At 40.0% G+C, this 16,714-nt stretch overlaps 1 protein-coding gene across 1 annotated transcript in view; it reads left to right on the top strand.

The window, feature by feature from the left end:
• Nucleotides 1-16,714, top strand: part of LOC110960824 (synaptic vesicle glycoprotein 2C-like) — a 66,168-nt gene that overhangs the window by 33,517 nt on the left and 15,937 nt on the right. Inside the window, exons 4-9 of the mRNA XM_022208207.2 lie at nt 3,441-3,592; nt 9,417-9,550; nt 12,758-12,847; nt 12,937-13,047; nt 13,154-13,242; nt 16,054-16,218. Of these exons, the coding sequence (XP_022063899.1) occupies nt 3,441-3,592; nt 9,417-9,550; nt 12,758-12,847; nt 12,937-13,047; nt 13,154-13,242; nt 16,054-16,218 (741 nt within the window). The remainder of the gene's footprint in view (nt 1-3,440; nt 3,593-9,416; nt 9,551-12,757; nt 12,848-12,936; nt 13,048-13,153; nt 13,243-16,053; nt 16,219-16,714) is intronic.

Raw genomic sequence — 16,714 nt, 5'->3', positions numbered from 1 at the left:
CAAAATAAATCAGTTCACACATCAGAAAAAGAATTGTTGATGCTTACAAAGCAGGAGAAGAGCATCCAAAGTTATCACAGCGCTTCCAATTGTCAAGAAGTGGAATGAGAAATGTCATCAAGAAATTCAAAGAAAGCCACACAGTACAGAACAAATCTGGCAGAGGTAGGAAGCCAAAGATTCCAAAGACTCTGGAAAGAAAACTTGTGAGAGATGTGTCTAAAGATGCACCACCAAAACACTAGTTAATGATGTAGCCAAGTCAGGAATTGGAGTGTCAAAGAGAACAGTCACTAGAGCCCTGCACTGCAGGCTAAGAAAAAGTCCACTTCTACAGAAGAGACACCTTCAAGCCCAACTGAAGTATGGTAAGGACAATCTGGAGAAGGATTATGAACACTTGAAATGATGTCCTATGGTCAGATGAGACGAAACTAGAGCTCTTCAGCTGTAGAGACTTTTCTGATGTATGGAGAAAGAAGGAAGAGGCATAGAACCCAAAGAACACCATCAGTTAAACACGGTGGTGGCAGTATTATGATGTGAGGATGCTCCAGTGCATCTGGAACTGAGAATGTTGTCAAGGTTGAAGTAATCGCAAAGAAAGAAGAATTTATGGAGATTTTAAAAGAAAACCTCATGTAGTCAGCTGAGAAACTGGGTCTGGGTCGTCACTTTGTCTTCCAACATGACAAAGAGCCAACATTGCTCCTGGTGAAGAACTACCTCCAGAAGACCAAAGTGAACATTACTGACTGATGTGCACAAAGCCCTGACTTGAAATCCATTAAAATCTGTGGGATCAGCTGAAGACCAGGATCCATGCCAGAAGACCAATAAACCTGGAGAAGCTTGGGAGATTTTCCAAAGAATAATGGGCCAGGATTCCTCAGGAGATGTGTCAGAGACTTGTTACAAACTGCAGTGAAGGACCGCAAACTGTTATCCAGTAAGAAGGATATACAACTTGACTATTTGCATCAAGGGGGCTAATAATTTGAACCCTGGTAGCTTCTGGTTTTTGTGAAATATTTTTTGTTTCTGGTTTCTGTTTGCAAAGTAAAATAATTTAAGCATGCAAACTAAACTGGGATGTTTGGAAAAACCGTGTTAAAAATTTCTTGATATGTTCAACAGCACTTTTTTGGAAAACAAACTAAAATTTCATAGGGGGGACTAATAATTCTGTAAGTTTTTGCTGACAAATATCACAGTATGAGAGTTAGGAGAGAGCTGACTAATTTATAAGTTTGCAGACACACTTTGAATTCCTGTCAAGTTGAATCTCTAAACCAAACCCCACCGGCACCAGAACCAGAAGCTGCTGCCGACGGTGGAGCTGAAGCTGCTGTGTGCATCAAAGGAACCAAAGTAGCTATCAGCCACACACGTCCAGCTCCATTGTGTCGCTGGGAATATAATCCTCCTGTCTTAAATGAGAGCTGCACGTGGCGACCACGTCCAGGTGCAGCAGTGAAGTCTGTTCACAAAACTCACCCAGACATGAAAGCAGCTCTGCAGTTAGGAAACGTGTGGACAGGCTGGACTTTGTGCAACGTGCACAAATTGAATAATTCACTATGATGAGAAATTGTGAGATGCAAACCGATTTACCTAAAAAGAACTTTTCTAAATCATAGCTGCTCAGACTCACTTACACCTACTGCTGCACAGAGCACTGGAGCTGAGAAGACTTAATGTGAGGTAGTGTGACCCACTGTGGGCAAAAAAATTTAACTTTAAGATCACTGCATAAAATTTACAATGTTTTCAAGTAAACTTACACCTTTATGCCTCATAATTTTAGGTAAAATTCAACCTACAAGGTGATAATTGGATTTTTCTTTGGTCAGGAAAGCTGCTTTCCTCTGTTACCAGTCTTTATGCTAAGCTAACAAGCAGTGGTTCACATTCATCGACGTTTAATCTTTGGCAATCCACTTAATCCTCATTGGGGCCGCAGGAGGGGCTGGAGTCTATCCCAGCTGACTTGGGCTGAAAGCATGGACAGGTCAAGAGTTTATCACAGGGCTACATACCTATGGAGTTATTGTTATCATGATCTAGAATTACCAGTTAACCTCAGCATGTTTTTGGACTGTGGGAGGAAGCTGGAGTATCCAGGGAAAACCCACACATGCACAGGGAGAACATGCAAACTTCATGCAGAAAGATCCCTTAAGGGCCAGGACATGAACCAGGGATCTTCTAGCTGAGAGGCGAAAGTGCTCGTCACCAAGCCACTGTGCAGCTCTATTTCCAAAATGTCAAATCTAATAAAATCAAATACAGTGTAATCAAATTAAAGCACAAAAACCTTTCTTCAGTTACCTCTTACTAAATCTACAAACGCCACACAATAACGTCTGCATGATATGTGATCTCAGAGAAAGAATTCGAAACTATACAATTGTCAAAAACATCATTTCACATTGAAGAATATACCCCAAGGCAAGGCTTAAAGAAGCAAAGCAGCTGCGTTTTACTCTGAAGCATTTACCTTCATGCTGCATTGTGTAGTATGTGTTTGTAATGAATGTTCAAATGGGCTCTGCAGGAACCTCTTAGCTTGATAGAAACACATGTATAGTGATAATAATATAATACAAACATCCCTTAACGCAGAGAGTGGTCTATTTGTCTGCTTCACATTTGCAACACTTGACTCACTTGTCAGATAGTTTGCCATTTGGTTTTTCTCCACTAATGTATTTTTGAAACTCTGAAGCTGTGAAACAAACCGACAGCGTCACTGCAGTCACAGATGGGCTCCTGCTGACTGTGCCGACGCCTCACTGATGGTCCAGTTCAGTGCCGATATCATCACATAAACTCAAGACATGGCGACATATTAGTATGGGACTATGTAATGTGAGACTGTCTCCCCATAATGAAAACACAGCTTCTGTTTCTGTGTAATAATGTAACCGGGAGGGAAAGGGAAGAAGATGCAGCACAGATTGTAATATCCTGTGTCCTGCTCCTTTTCATTTTCTTTAGCCAGAAGACGACAGCGTGGTTTCTTAAAGCATAGTTGCACTGGACAACATCGCTGCCTCTAACTGATAGGAGTTCAGCTACTGTGGTTTCATTTAGGAATCCTTCTTAAGATTGACGTTCTTCAGTTCTGTCTCACTTTCAAAGAGAACAAAAAGGTGTTAAAGACTGAAAAGATCCTGCGACTCCTTTGTGGTCAAATTAGTAGAAATTTACAATCTAACCTTGTTCATGTAAAGTATATGGGACATTTACTGTTTATTTGTTCTCACAGAGACAAATGAAGAAACTCTGAACTCCTTCGCTTCTTCCCAAATGATTTTATGCAGCCCTAAATCAGATTTGCACATTCAAAGATGTTTATCACTACACACATTACCAAAAGACAAACGAGGGCTGGCGTCTGAGCATACCTAGCTAATTACAGCTAACTGTATTTGCAGGATTGGTGGAGCGGTACCCATAGTTTTCTCCTACTTTGCGGAGGTGTTGGCTCGGGAGAAGAGAGGAGAACATCTGAGCTGGCTGTGCATGTTCTGGATGATCGGAGGAATTTATGCCTCAGCCATGGCCTGGGCCATCATCCCACACTACGGTGAGCAACCGTTCGGACCCGATGCACCACTCATAACAACGTCACCACAATCACTTTTTGCTTGTTAGTGTTACAGTGATTGACTTCAAATTTTTTGTCAACAATCCTCGGGTTGATCACAGAGTTCACAGATTGCGCCTGTAAAAATCAAAAATTGTTGTTGATTTAAATTTGGCCGCCATCCCAATTGAAGTAGTGTTACACTGCTCCCAGTGCTCCTGCAGCACACTCTCTGGAAGTCCAGAAAAATGCAGCCTTGTGTCATTTGCATGTTAGCAGAAGGCATTTTTTGTATATGCTGTACTTTTATCCATGTAGTTGCAATCAGTGACCACAAGGAGCCAAATCTAGCAAGTAGGGTAAGTGGGGAGCAACGATTCTGTTTTTGTGGCTGAAAAACAATCACTGCTCTGTGACCAGGATGCTATAGTAGAACTCTCCTGGTTACACCTCTGTGACCATGACACACTCAGCTCGATCAGATCATCAACTTCTTGATCACTGAGCACAGTGTTTGAATGAAAATGGGGGGAAAAAACAGCAACTGAGGGTTAAAAATATAATTATTTCAAGTGAAATGGATCCAAATTGTAAGGATAAGGACAAGGATAGAATCTAAAGTAAGATAATTAGAACAATTACTGCAAATTGTAGCTGTCGAATGAAAAGCCACAGAATGAAAATGACATTGTGGGACAAGTTTACAAGAGGATGTTGTTTGTAGTAACTCAGCTGAGGGACCAGGACAGCAAACGTCTGATCACTCTTAGCAAGTGTTTAAATTACAACAGCTCATTGTTAAAACAAAGCAAAGGCTTGCATTGATAAAGTTCAGTCAGTGGATACCGACCATTTATAGTTATTGACAATAAGGTCTTTAAATAAATCAGAGTAAGAAAAACTCTGAGTGCAGTAAGGCTGCTCATTCCCCCAAATGGCACTGTCAGAATTGCAGCACTTTTTTTGAAGAAATGCAGCGTTTGTTTATTAGTTATTGATGATCAGAAATAATGGCAACATAGAATGTGGCCATTTAATATCAATGTGCCCACAAACAAATATGTAACTAAATATGTAGCAGGAATTGATGGGACTCAGAAACACCCCCACAATTTAATCAGTTGTTCCTTGCATCATTTCCAACGGATAAGTCCCGATAAGTTCGCATTGGTGGATTTGTAGAAGAATCACAATCATGTGACCGTCAGCAGGCAGCTAGCGTAGTGTTCACATGTTGTCATAGTTACAGTAACGCCGTGCCGTTATCTCACAATGACAGAGATTTTTAACAAATCCATGGATCCAGACTACAAGTCGCATCACTGCCAGTGTCTAATCGGGTGGTCCTTGTGTCATTTCTGACTTTCCCTGAAAATTCCATGCAAATCCGTTATTCCATTTTTGAGTAATGTTGCTAACAGACAAACATACACCGATCGTCACATAACTCTGCCACGTTCCTTGGCGAAGTAATAACCACATTTAAGTGATTTAAAATGCTGTAAATACTCGCTTCTGTGTCGATTAATGATTCATTCAGGCTAGTAGTAGGTAGAGTTCAATAAGTGCACTATGGTCAGAGATAATGTGCTGAATTTTTTTAGTCCCACAATCAGTCATTTGTTTGAAGAGTAAGCAGGATATCAGTTGACTGGGATTTTCTTTGGTTTAAAAGAGAATGCAGCACTGTACATGGTCCAAAAGCAAGAAATAATAGAGGTGAACCTCTGTTTTCATGTGAAGAATACAGAAACAGCAGACAGTATAGAGAAACAGAAATTGCAGTGTGTAAAGTAAGTGTCTTAATGTACATCTGCTTTCAACTCGCGTGGCCCAGGTTCCACAGTGGAGATGTTTCCCACTGTCAGGAGTCACACGCATCACCAGTTTGGACATTACTGTGAACAGGGATGGCAATAAAGTTTGACTTGCCTGTATTGTTCTGCTCTTGATGGTGCCCCCTGCAGTGGTGGAGCACGTACATCCCAACATGATGCATAACATGCAGGGAGCATCGCAAACAATTCCCCAATCATGGGGCTTAATTTAGAAATCAAGACCCTCTAGGGGTGAACACAAACACAAAGCAGGTGGCAGTGTAGGTGGAGGCTCCGACAACAGCAGCGGCAGAGAACGCGTTGAAGCGTATGTAGTAAAAGAACAGCAAAAGTCTGGCTCAAATCTCATAACGTATACTGAAGGCGAGCTGGAGGATAAGCGAGCGGAGAGGAGGTGTGTGTCAGAGGATAAGAACAAAATGAGCGCAATGAAATCAATCTGGTCTGGAGGGCTGTGGATGAGAAAAGAGGAGCAGAGAAGGAGATTAGGAGGACAAGGGGGAAGAAGAGGTGGAGAGTGTGCTTGATTTATGTGGCCTGTGTCAGGGATAATCGAAAGGTGAAGGGATACAGCAGAGGGCTAGAGGGAGGCGGGGAGACAAAACAAAGACAAAAGAAGAGGGTGAAATGGTATTAGAGGAGAGGAATGGAGAAGGCATGAGTAAGGAGAAGGATTTCTTTTTGAGTTTCCATTTTCAGAGTCATGTTGATCAGACATAATGAGGTTTGCTCTCAGAGTGTAGCCATCGGGATGTTGTGTGACTCTGTATTGTGTCGTCACTGGGTTGATTAAGTACCTCTACCAAGTGGTGTTCTTATCCAGAACAAAGTCACAAGAACAACCTCTCTATACCATGTCGAGAAAACTAGGCAAAGAGTGCAAATTAACTTACAGAGAACATTACCTGCTGAGCAGCACTAACCATCATGTCAAAGACAGAATCTAATATATCTGCTCTTCTGTGTAGGCTATTGGAAAATACTCCATCGATTAACATTCTAATCCTTGAGAATTCGGTCTAATTTAATACTGTACACATCTAATAGCTTGTGTACAGTACCTGCTTTTGCCTGAAATAATCTTTATTTTACTCTGGATATTACACAGACAGTGCCATTTCTGTGGAGTTCATTCAGTTTAACTGTAATATCAATAGCTACCGCATTAGTGCTAAAATTAGAAGTTACCGATTCTGTGGAGAAAAATAAAAAAAGAAGAAAAAAAAGCCCCCGAGAACATGAAGACGGGTATCCGAGTCTCATGTGACATGACTTCCATGTTAGAGCTCTCCAGTGGTCTTCTTCACAAACTTTATTTGCGTGAGTGGATGTGAGGGAGCCGGCAGAGGTTTATAATTGAGGTCAATTGATTAGACGCCAGTGTTTTAACACATTTTTTCTCCAAGACGCAGTGGTGTGTGGGTAATAGGTTCCGCCGCAGTGCTCTTTGCATTGACTGGTGGACAAAGGCCAGATGACTGTGTGTGTGTGTACGTGAGTGTGTGTGTGTGGTATTTTTTTCATTTTTTATGGTGTTAAGAATCTGATACAGTAAAGGAATTACGACAAAAAAAATCCATGCAGCCTCCTGTGACCAGCCTTGATGAGTCGCGGTGTAAAATATTAGGCAGGTTGGTGTGTATCTTTTCAGTGTGTGTGTGTGTGTTCATGCACCTGTGCTTCAAAATTCGTGCCACTGCATTAAACAATGGCCAAGGACAGTGTGTGTGTGTGTGTGTGTGTGTGTGTGTGTGTGTGTGTGTGTGTGTGTGTGTGTGTGTGTGCTTTAGTCGTGCTCACTTACTGTAGAGTAGGAACATAAATCTTGCTGAGTATCTGAATCAGTCAGCCATCCCCTCCAGTCCATTACAGCTATAATCCCCCTAATGAGGTTTGTACTGGTACAGGCGAGAGCATCTCCACAGGACACACACACACACACACACACACACACACACACACACACACACACACACACACACACACACACACACACACATACACACACACACACATGCACACGCAGTTCTGTGTCCACATCAACATGCTATCCTGATGCTGATTCTTTAATACAGATTGAATCTAAATTAATATAATTCAGACCTGCCAACCCTGCAAAACTCACATTAACAGTTCCATCACATGTTGTAACTCACAGTTTGTTGATGATCAGTGTGTAATTACGTTTGGAGCCACTCTAATATATAATTTTAATTGAATTTGCACAAATAATGAGAATGATGGAGAGGCTTGGGAGAGATCCACATCTTTCACACTTTCTGAGAAATCACCAGCTTCATACAGCTCGTGGGAGAGATGTCACCAAAACACTTCTGACCCCCAAAAGCAGATTTAAAAGGCATGCAACATTTTTTTTTTCAATTTCTAAATTAACACTAAAATTCTGATGCTTATCAGAGCACAAACCGTAAAAAAAGAATTAAAACTGTACTTTTTTTTTTTTTTTACAATGTAGGTATATTTGTAAAACCTTTTTTTTCTCTCTTTTGAAAAGTGCTTTGACTCCACAGCTGTTGTTTTAAATGTGCCTTAATTAAAGATGTTGGTTTGACTTAACTGTAATACCTTCAAATCTCATGTTAGTTAATATACCATTCAAAAATTTGGGATCGCTTAGAAATGCCATTATTTTAGAAAGAAAAGCATTTCTTTTTCAATGAAGATAACATTAAATTAATCAGAAATACAGTCTAGACACTGTTAATGTGGTAAATGACTATTCTAGCTGGAAACAGCTGATTTTTATTGGAATATCTCCATAGGGGTACAGATTAACATCCCCAGCAACCATCACTCCTGTGTTCTAATGCTACATTGTGTTAGCTAATGGTGTTAATTAATGATTACAAAACTCTTGTGCAGTTATGTTAGCACATGAATAAAAGTGTGAGTTTTCACAGAAGACATGAACTTGTCTGGGTGACACCAAACTTTATATATATGAAGAGTTCATTTGCAAAAACAGATAACTCCGTTTTGATACATTTTCCGAAAACTTTTTTTTTATTGTTTACTTGAGATAATATCAATCAAACTGAAGTTGAGTGTATTTGACTCAGTAGTAAAATACATGACAAAATAGAGAAAAAATAAATTATTAGTGTTATTATTATTATCTCAAGTAAACAGAGTTACCTGTTTTTGCAAATGAGCTCTTCATATGCAACACCTTCTTATACGTTTGTGTCATGTGTGGCCTTTGCTCCTTTTTTATAGCTTTGAAATGCACCGAGTCTCCTCCTGTTGGATGACGTGATTTATAAATAAACTTGATGTGATCTGAGCACAGTGGATTGTGGGATAGTGAAGCCAGCAGAGGATGTATCTGTTATATCTTCCTTTCACAACGTTACCTTTATCTTCCCTCCATCCCATTCCACCCAGGCTGCACCTCATAGTAACTTCTAGCCTTAACAACCACTTGGCGACACCCTAATACTGATTACATTAATATTCTGCCTCTAAACACTGAGCAGTCACCTAGCAGCAGCCTGGTGACGCCCTCAACAACCACCTGAACATCAATAATGTACCATGAAGCCGCCTCCAGCAGCATCTTCACATATGAACAGCATTGCCGCCACAAACCCACAGCAAAAACCTTGGTTAAGCATGTATTTCTTAAGCAGCAAGCCTTTTCTAATTTCTTTTACGCTTAAAAAAAAGACAGTTAATCTGAGGAAGACAACAGGAAAACGAAATGAAGGACTTTGTGTCTGCATGTGCCAAGATTGTGTAGTGACACTGGGGAAACAGTTGACCTGTGGGTTAATTAATTTCATTAGCTAGTGGCAGAGAAACATTACAAATCCACGAAGACTTGATAGGTTGAAGTCAGGAAAGAGTTTTTGCATTAGTTTCATTAATTTTTAATTAATTTTAATGCATTATTGGGACTGAAGCCCTGACCTGATGCTGCACCACATCATTTTTTCTGACTGTTGTTTGTGTCCTTCTGTGTGCAGGCTGGAGCTTCAGCATGGGATCAGCCTACCAGTTCCACAGCTGGCGAGTGTTTGTGGTGGTGTGTGCGCTGCCGTGTGTCTCTGCAGTGGTAGCGCTCACTTTTATGCCAGAGAGCCCACGCTTCTACCTGGAGGTAAAACACAGAGAGTTTACTGTCATACTGCAGCTCTGTCTTCTCTCCTAAAGGCTCCAGCCAGTCATTTTCTGTACATTTGTTATTGTGAACAAATCTCAGCTAAAGACCAAAATAGCAATGAATTGATCCCATAAAGATGTGTATCCAAAACTCCATATATTAGGGCATAACCATGCATTCTTATGAAGAAAATAGTAATCTGTCCTCCTAATGTACAAAAAATATGTTAAATATGTCCTCCTTTCAATGTATTTCCATTTGCTAAGGAACATAAATGTGTACCACACCCCACCCAATCACCTCATATATCCAGAGCAGAGCTTGACGTAGAGGACAGTGATGTATAGATGAGTGTAAAAGGCTTTCTGGGAAATTTTGGAAGAACATTTCTATGAACATTGTGAACATTTCCTTTTTTTCAGTCTAGTAAGTGAGACTTCAAAGTGTCTTTAAGGACACACATTTCACAAACAGTATCAGAAATAATATCACTACCATTAATAAATGATTGCATAGAAATTCTGAAAATGATAAATGATTAAACAAATGATTGAAACATGAAAAATCACCACGTGTGCATTAGCGTTACTACTTACAGTGAGGGCATTTTCCAGTGTTCTTCACGTTTCTGCACAGAGAGTGGCCGATATTGAAATTTGCAAAGAGAACAGTCAGTGTTTCTACAGTCAGCAGAGCTCTACAACATCACCGATCCTGTATTATGCTTCTATTACTTCTCCCACGTATTCTAGGCCGTCTGTTACACTTCTTTTAACACAGTACAACACACCGATGGACCTGAACGCATCATCAGCTTAGTTTACTGGGGTCACAACATCACACAGCAGCACCCAGGTCACCCGGCTAGGATTGATCAAGCCCCAGCCACTCATGTTCTTATACATAACATACTAACATGTCTGTCAAAAAAGGGCTGCAGTCCCTATGCAGCGGTCATGGGTTCGATTCTGACCCATTCCCATGTACTGCATATCTTTCCCCTGCTCTTCTCCCCACGTTTCCTGTCTCTCTCTCTCTCCACTATGCACTATAATAGGCCAAAAAATTAAGGCTATTGCAGCTACTAATGGGGACTCAGATATTAAACGTGTTAATGTCTGACACAATCTTGTATTTCAGGTTTCACTGACTGTAATCTAGACTTTTGCAGAAACATTAATTGAAACATAAATAGAGCTACTTTCCTTTGACTTTAAAGGTCCCATATTGTTCCCCTTTTTAGCTAATTCATCAAAGTCTCACACATCCTCACAGTGTGTCTATCAGTTTTCAGCTCAAAATACTGCAAAGATGCTTCATTTCACCATGATGGTATAACTAGTAGTTTTAGGGCTGCTCCTAATGAGGTGTTTTGCTCTGATAACAAATCAAGCGCTGCTGTTCCCATCCACTTCAGGAAGAACACTGAGCCAGAGATGTCAGTCACAGTGTGTGCTGTATAACTATTGGTTTGTTAGAAATTACATATGTAGCACTGTGGTTTTGCCTGATAAATGGCAGAAATAAATATCTTCATATCTTAATTTCTACTTTACACCTCCAAGTTTCTAGAAACCAGAAAACAATAAAAATGACATTTCATCACCGTATGAAACCTTTGATAAATACCTGCAGCATCACAGAGCAGCAGGGACGATGAGTGCTTCTTCAAACTGAGAGGATTAAAAACATATCAGTGAGCCACATTACCAACAAAACAACCTCTTACAGCAAATCACCTGCCTGATCCTTTCATGACAATCATTATATGGATGGTAGTGCGGTTGCTGCGTTCCTGTGTCATGGTTTTGGCTTTTTGTTGAAGTAATTTCTGAGTACAAAGTTCAATTAGTCATGTCTGACTGTGGTTGTCCTGCCAATCACAAAATGCTGACAAACCAGACACGGATGCTGTAGCATGTGGCTGCTCACTGTTGTGCGTATTTATGGCACAGTTGTAGAGTTTTTGTATTTTAAGTCAAACACTGGCTTTACAGATGTTTATGGATTTCTTGATTTTTGTGTGTCAGTTATCCTTGATCAAATGACCATTTTTATTCCATGTTTTATTTGTTGCTTACGAATCGTGCTCACAGTAACAAGGTTGCTAATCCATGCTAATGTTAGCTTTTGCTCAGGAGTAGAAGCTAGATGTTTAGCTAGCTTTACTGCTGACCAAGAGGACAAACTTACTGATGGAACAAAGTAAAGAAAAAAATATGTAAAATGAATTTATCTTATCCTGATACGCATAACAGGGTTGCATGAGGTAGAGTGAGACATTCAATCAAGGCTGACAACGTTATGAACATATGAAAAATAGAAGAGAGGACATAGCTTTGCTCTCCCCATTCTTTTGGAAAACTGTTTGATGTTAATTCCAGCATATCATGTGATTCACTGTTTTCTTCTTCTTCTACCAGCTAAAAATGTTATACTAACAGGGTTTGCAAACTCATGAAACCCTACATGAGTCATTCCAGAATTGGAGGACATTTTACGTCCTACCCGTCAAATTTCAAATAATCCATGTACAAAATACTAAAACATGCAGTTGTTGTGTAAATGTACTTGTCCTGAGACCAAATCTAAAAAAAATAGGAGAAAAGAGTGTTTGAAAATCTTCTTAAAAATACATTCGGGGCCTGTGTCATAATATTGCACCCTGAACTTTGCCTGTTGCTGTCTGTATTGTAAAATTTGTAGTGATCTGTCTGTCTCAGCATCTCAAGCTTGTTTAAACTTGTGCTTGACATGGAGACAAGTGCACAGAGGATTGTGTGTCTGAATGGCCAGAAAAGCTTACTGGTTCACTAACTGCAAAATCTAACTGGATGTAGGTGCATATCCTGGTATTTTTGGGCATCTTTTGGAACATTCTCAATAATTTGCTATATAGTATGATAGGAAAGATATTGGATATTCAGCCTATGTTTCCTTCATCCACCTCTCTAAGCTCCCAAATTGTGGAGACTGTAGTTTTGGATCAATCTGCCTTCATCTAAAATGCAACTCATGAACACGCAAGAGTTGTGCAACATCTGTAAATGTGCATTAGTCTGACTTTGCTTCGAGCACGGGATGAGGGTATGATTAAAAACACAGCTTGAAAAACCAGCACGGCTGACTAAATCTGGCCAACTGAAAAAGAATGCGGAGAGACTATTTATGCAAGATATGTGAAACTGTGAAACTGTCTCATAGATGGGTAAACATGACGAGGCCTGGATGGTGCTCAAACAAATCCACGACACCAACATGCGTGCCCGAGGAGAGCCGGAGAGAGTGTTCACTGTGAGTACCGGCTGCATGGCCTCGGCACTCCATCACTCCTGCTGCTGCAGTGCCGTTAGCAGGTGACAGATCAGTGTCTCCCCCTGCAGGTGAACCGCATAAAGATCCCCAAACAGCTGGATGAGCTGGTGGAGATGCAGAATGAGTCAGCCAACCCCGTGCTCAAGGTCCTCTTCAAGATCAAGGCCGAGCTCAGAGGAGTAGGATGCTGCTCTACTTTCACACTTTCATGCTGATTTTTATTTTTATTTTTTTGTGCTTGTTGTGATTTAAAGTCAGTAAACACGATTTTCCATCTTAATACAGATCTGGTTGACTTTCATGAGATGCTTCAACTACCCAGTGAAAGACAACACTGTGAAACTGGCTGCAGTCTGGTTTACTCTGTCTTTTGGGTGAGAAATGTTCCGCACGTCACCTCCGGTTCTTCTTCTGCACCTCTGTGTGTGGTTATTGCATGTTTCCATCATGTTAAATGTATTATTAATGTGTTATGAATTGCCCTGAGTGGTACTTAGCTGAGTTATCACTACTTTCCAGCTGAAGAACAGTTTCTTTTTAAGTACTTAACACAGAAGTTCATGTCCACTTACATTAGTTTCATTTTGTGCTGAGTCATGTTTTTATGTATCAATTTGTCTTGTACTTTCTAAACTTCTGAATTCTTTTTTATTTGTGATTTTTCCTAAACATCTCCCCATTGGTCCTCCAGTTGTCTGTCTTGCGTGTTTATTGTTTCATATATGTTTTGCACATGCAGAAACAGAATCAGGATTGTTTTCTTTTTAACCATATGAGCAGATTTTGGGCATTTAAACTCATTCTGGGCTCATTTTTCACTACAACATAAAGTCCTGCAACTCCTATGGAAACAGAACAACCATGACGAGAAGTATAAGAATCAGAATCAGAAAAAAAACTTAATTTATCCCAAAGGGGCAATTGGGTGGGCAAAGAGTGGCACATTAAAAAAAGGCAAGAGAGAGAAAATACACAAAAAGATGGTTGGGCAAAAGCAGCAGATTGTGTGCAGTGGCCGGCCTGCTGCCAGTAACAGTATGAGTGGTTGCTGCAGACGTAGTAAAGGCAGTAGAGTCTGTATAAGTGTCAGAGATGTAAAGCAGCAGATTATGTATTGCAATAAATTGAAAATAGATTAAAATTGAAATATTTAAAAAAAACAAGTATATTAAAGCACCAATTAAAACACAATATACACAATGGTAATATTGCACAGTGTAAAAATAATAATGCCATAAATACTAATTAATACTATTAACAAACAAAAACTAAATTCCAAATACGGGAGAAGAATGGTGACTGTACATACTGTAGGTTTTTTATTATTTATATTTAAAATAAATTTTTTGATACGTCTCTACTCTCTACCTTACATGAACACAGCTGAAAAGTTCCTGAATTTTTGTTACATCACTTTGTTTTACTGAATCTGGTTAGCACAAGTTATTTATTTTTCTTGAACTTTTAAATAACAATAAAGCAATATTAAGCTGAGATTTGGTAAAATTTTTCAATGCAACTATACATCACAGATGAGTAGTAAGGACCATCTTTGTGTTTTTACAGCCTCTTTGACAAAGATGGTGTCATTTGATGATTTTTTTTTTTTTGACCTTTCACATCTGCCACCAAGTTTTAGGGTCTTGAGGTGAGCTCCACAGCCAATATAGCATTAACGGGGTCAGAGAAATGACCCTGAAATGTACCATTTCTCTGACCCTTGAAATCCTTTGTTACTCCGCCAAGGAAAGCGGAGGAGTTATGTGTTTTTCTATTAATCTGTCTGTCTGTCTGTCTGTCTGTGTGCAGCATTACTCAGAAACGAAATAACGGATTTGGATGAAATTTTCAGGGAAGATCAGAAATGACACAAGGACCACCTCATTACATTTTGGCAGTGACACGGCTTGTTGTCTGGATCCACAAATTTGTTAAAGATTTCTGTATCGTTGCGAGATAGCGGCACGGCATCACTGTAACTATGACAAGTGAACGGAAATTATACAAGTACTGAGCCGCCTTGGCGTAGTACTGCGCTCTCTCTGCTTTTCTGGTTTTATTTTATTGATGGGCTCCGTCATTTAGAAAGACCAATATATACACACGTTTAGCTGCTTTTTAATTACAGTTAATTAAAGCTACTGTCATGAAAAGTTTAGTGGTTTATTTTGACAGCAGTTGCTGGTGGTAAGAATGTGATTAATTACAATAGCTCACTAGATTCCAAGTGGAGCAAAAGACCAACTATTGTAGTCTTAAAGAAGTAAGGCAATTTGCAGTCTGATTTTATGTTGTACATGGTATCAGGAAGGAGCAGGGCACAGTGAAAGTCAGACTTGGTTGCCTTACAGAGATGCTTTTATTCCGCCTGTGGCCTTCATCTAACAGCTCACTGTGGCTGCTCCTTCTGCATCCATTACTCCCTGAAATATGTCTAACTGATCTGCGCTTGCAAATTGGTGATCATGACTGTCATTGTGTTGTAGACACATTTTTTGATGAATGATAGCAGTAAGCGCTACGCTCGCTAACAAACACGTTCCCTCATTCATAATAAGTCATAGTGAGTCAGCTCGTGTTTTAGCAGTTAAACGTACAGTTTAATGTAAAGCTGCAACAGTAGGATGTTTAGTTTGCATTCACATTAACTTATTATAGTTTTTCCTGGGAAAGTGGACACAGATAGCCATGTGATAATATATAAATATTTATAAGGGTAGGTTCAATCAGCCTAAGTGTGACCTCATTCGCTTATAGACAGCAACTAAAAAGACATTTATTTCAGTCAACATCTTTGAAAAGCAACACTTATTCATACATTTAGCACTGCTGCAAAAAACCTTTTGAAAGTCGGTGAATGATTATTATTTAGTAATATTGTTTGCGTGAAAAGAGTCCAATTCAGAGAAAAGATCAGCAAACATCAATGATTTGTGATTTTTTTTTCCACCACAGGCTTTATACTCCATTGATCTGATGAGCATGTGAATATTTTTGAATAAAAGTGGGTTTAAATCTATTTTAAAAAGGTCCCCATTTCTACAGTACCAACAGATTTGCGTGAGAAAATACCTCTTTTACTTCTTTATCTTTGTAACACTCATTGCATCTTCCATCGTCAGACGTGGTTTTGAATTAACTTGGGTGTAAAACGCTTTACTACAGAAGCTTGTTGCTGTGTTCAGATACTACGGACTGTCTGTATGGTTCCCGGATGTCATCAAGCACCTCCAGGCCGATGAGTACGCCTCCAGAGTGAAGATTCACAACAGCGAGCGCATTGAGGACTTCACCTTCAACTTCACCCTGGAGAACCAGATCCACAGAAATGGAGTCTTTCTGAATGACAGGTACAACAAAGTGGCTTCAGCTTGGGTTGAGATATTTTCTAGTGGCCCCACCTTTGTCAGACATGAGGGTGAAGAAATGATTTAAACCAGCTGCAGTATAGCACACTGTGATCCCAACTTCTGTGCTTCCTCTGGCACAGTGTCGTGGTTAAAGCTGCCCGTCCTGTTATGGGATAGCAGCACTATTCGTCTTCACTGTAAACAGCACACCGCTGCAGGTAATATTAATCCTGCCTCCTTTATCTCCTCCACCACCAGGAAATTAAAAGGCTTATCTCTCTCTCTCTCTCTCTCTCTCTCTCTCTCTCTCTCTCTCTCTCTCTCTCTCTCTCTCTCTCTCTCTCTCTCTGTCTCTCTCTCTCTCTCTCTCTCTCTCTCTCTCTCTCTGCTTATTTCTGTCTCTTTCACACACATCTATTCCTCCTCCTGGTTACGATCCTCACTTACACAAAGGCGAGGGAAAAGACGCATTGATATGCGGTTTTTGTTCTTTTTG

This window comes from Acanthochromis polyacanthus, chromosome 18 (assembly GCF_021347895.1).
Source record: "Acanthochromis polyacanthus isolate Apoly-LR-REF ecotype Palm Island chromosome 18, KAUST_Apoly_ChrSc, whole genome shotgun sequence".
NCBI classification, from domain to species: Eukaryota; Metazoa; Chordata; class Actinopteri; family Pomacentridae; genus Acanthochromis; species Acanthochromis polyacanthus.
This window is presented reverse-complemented; position numbering and strand designations above follow the sequence as displayed.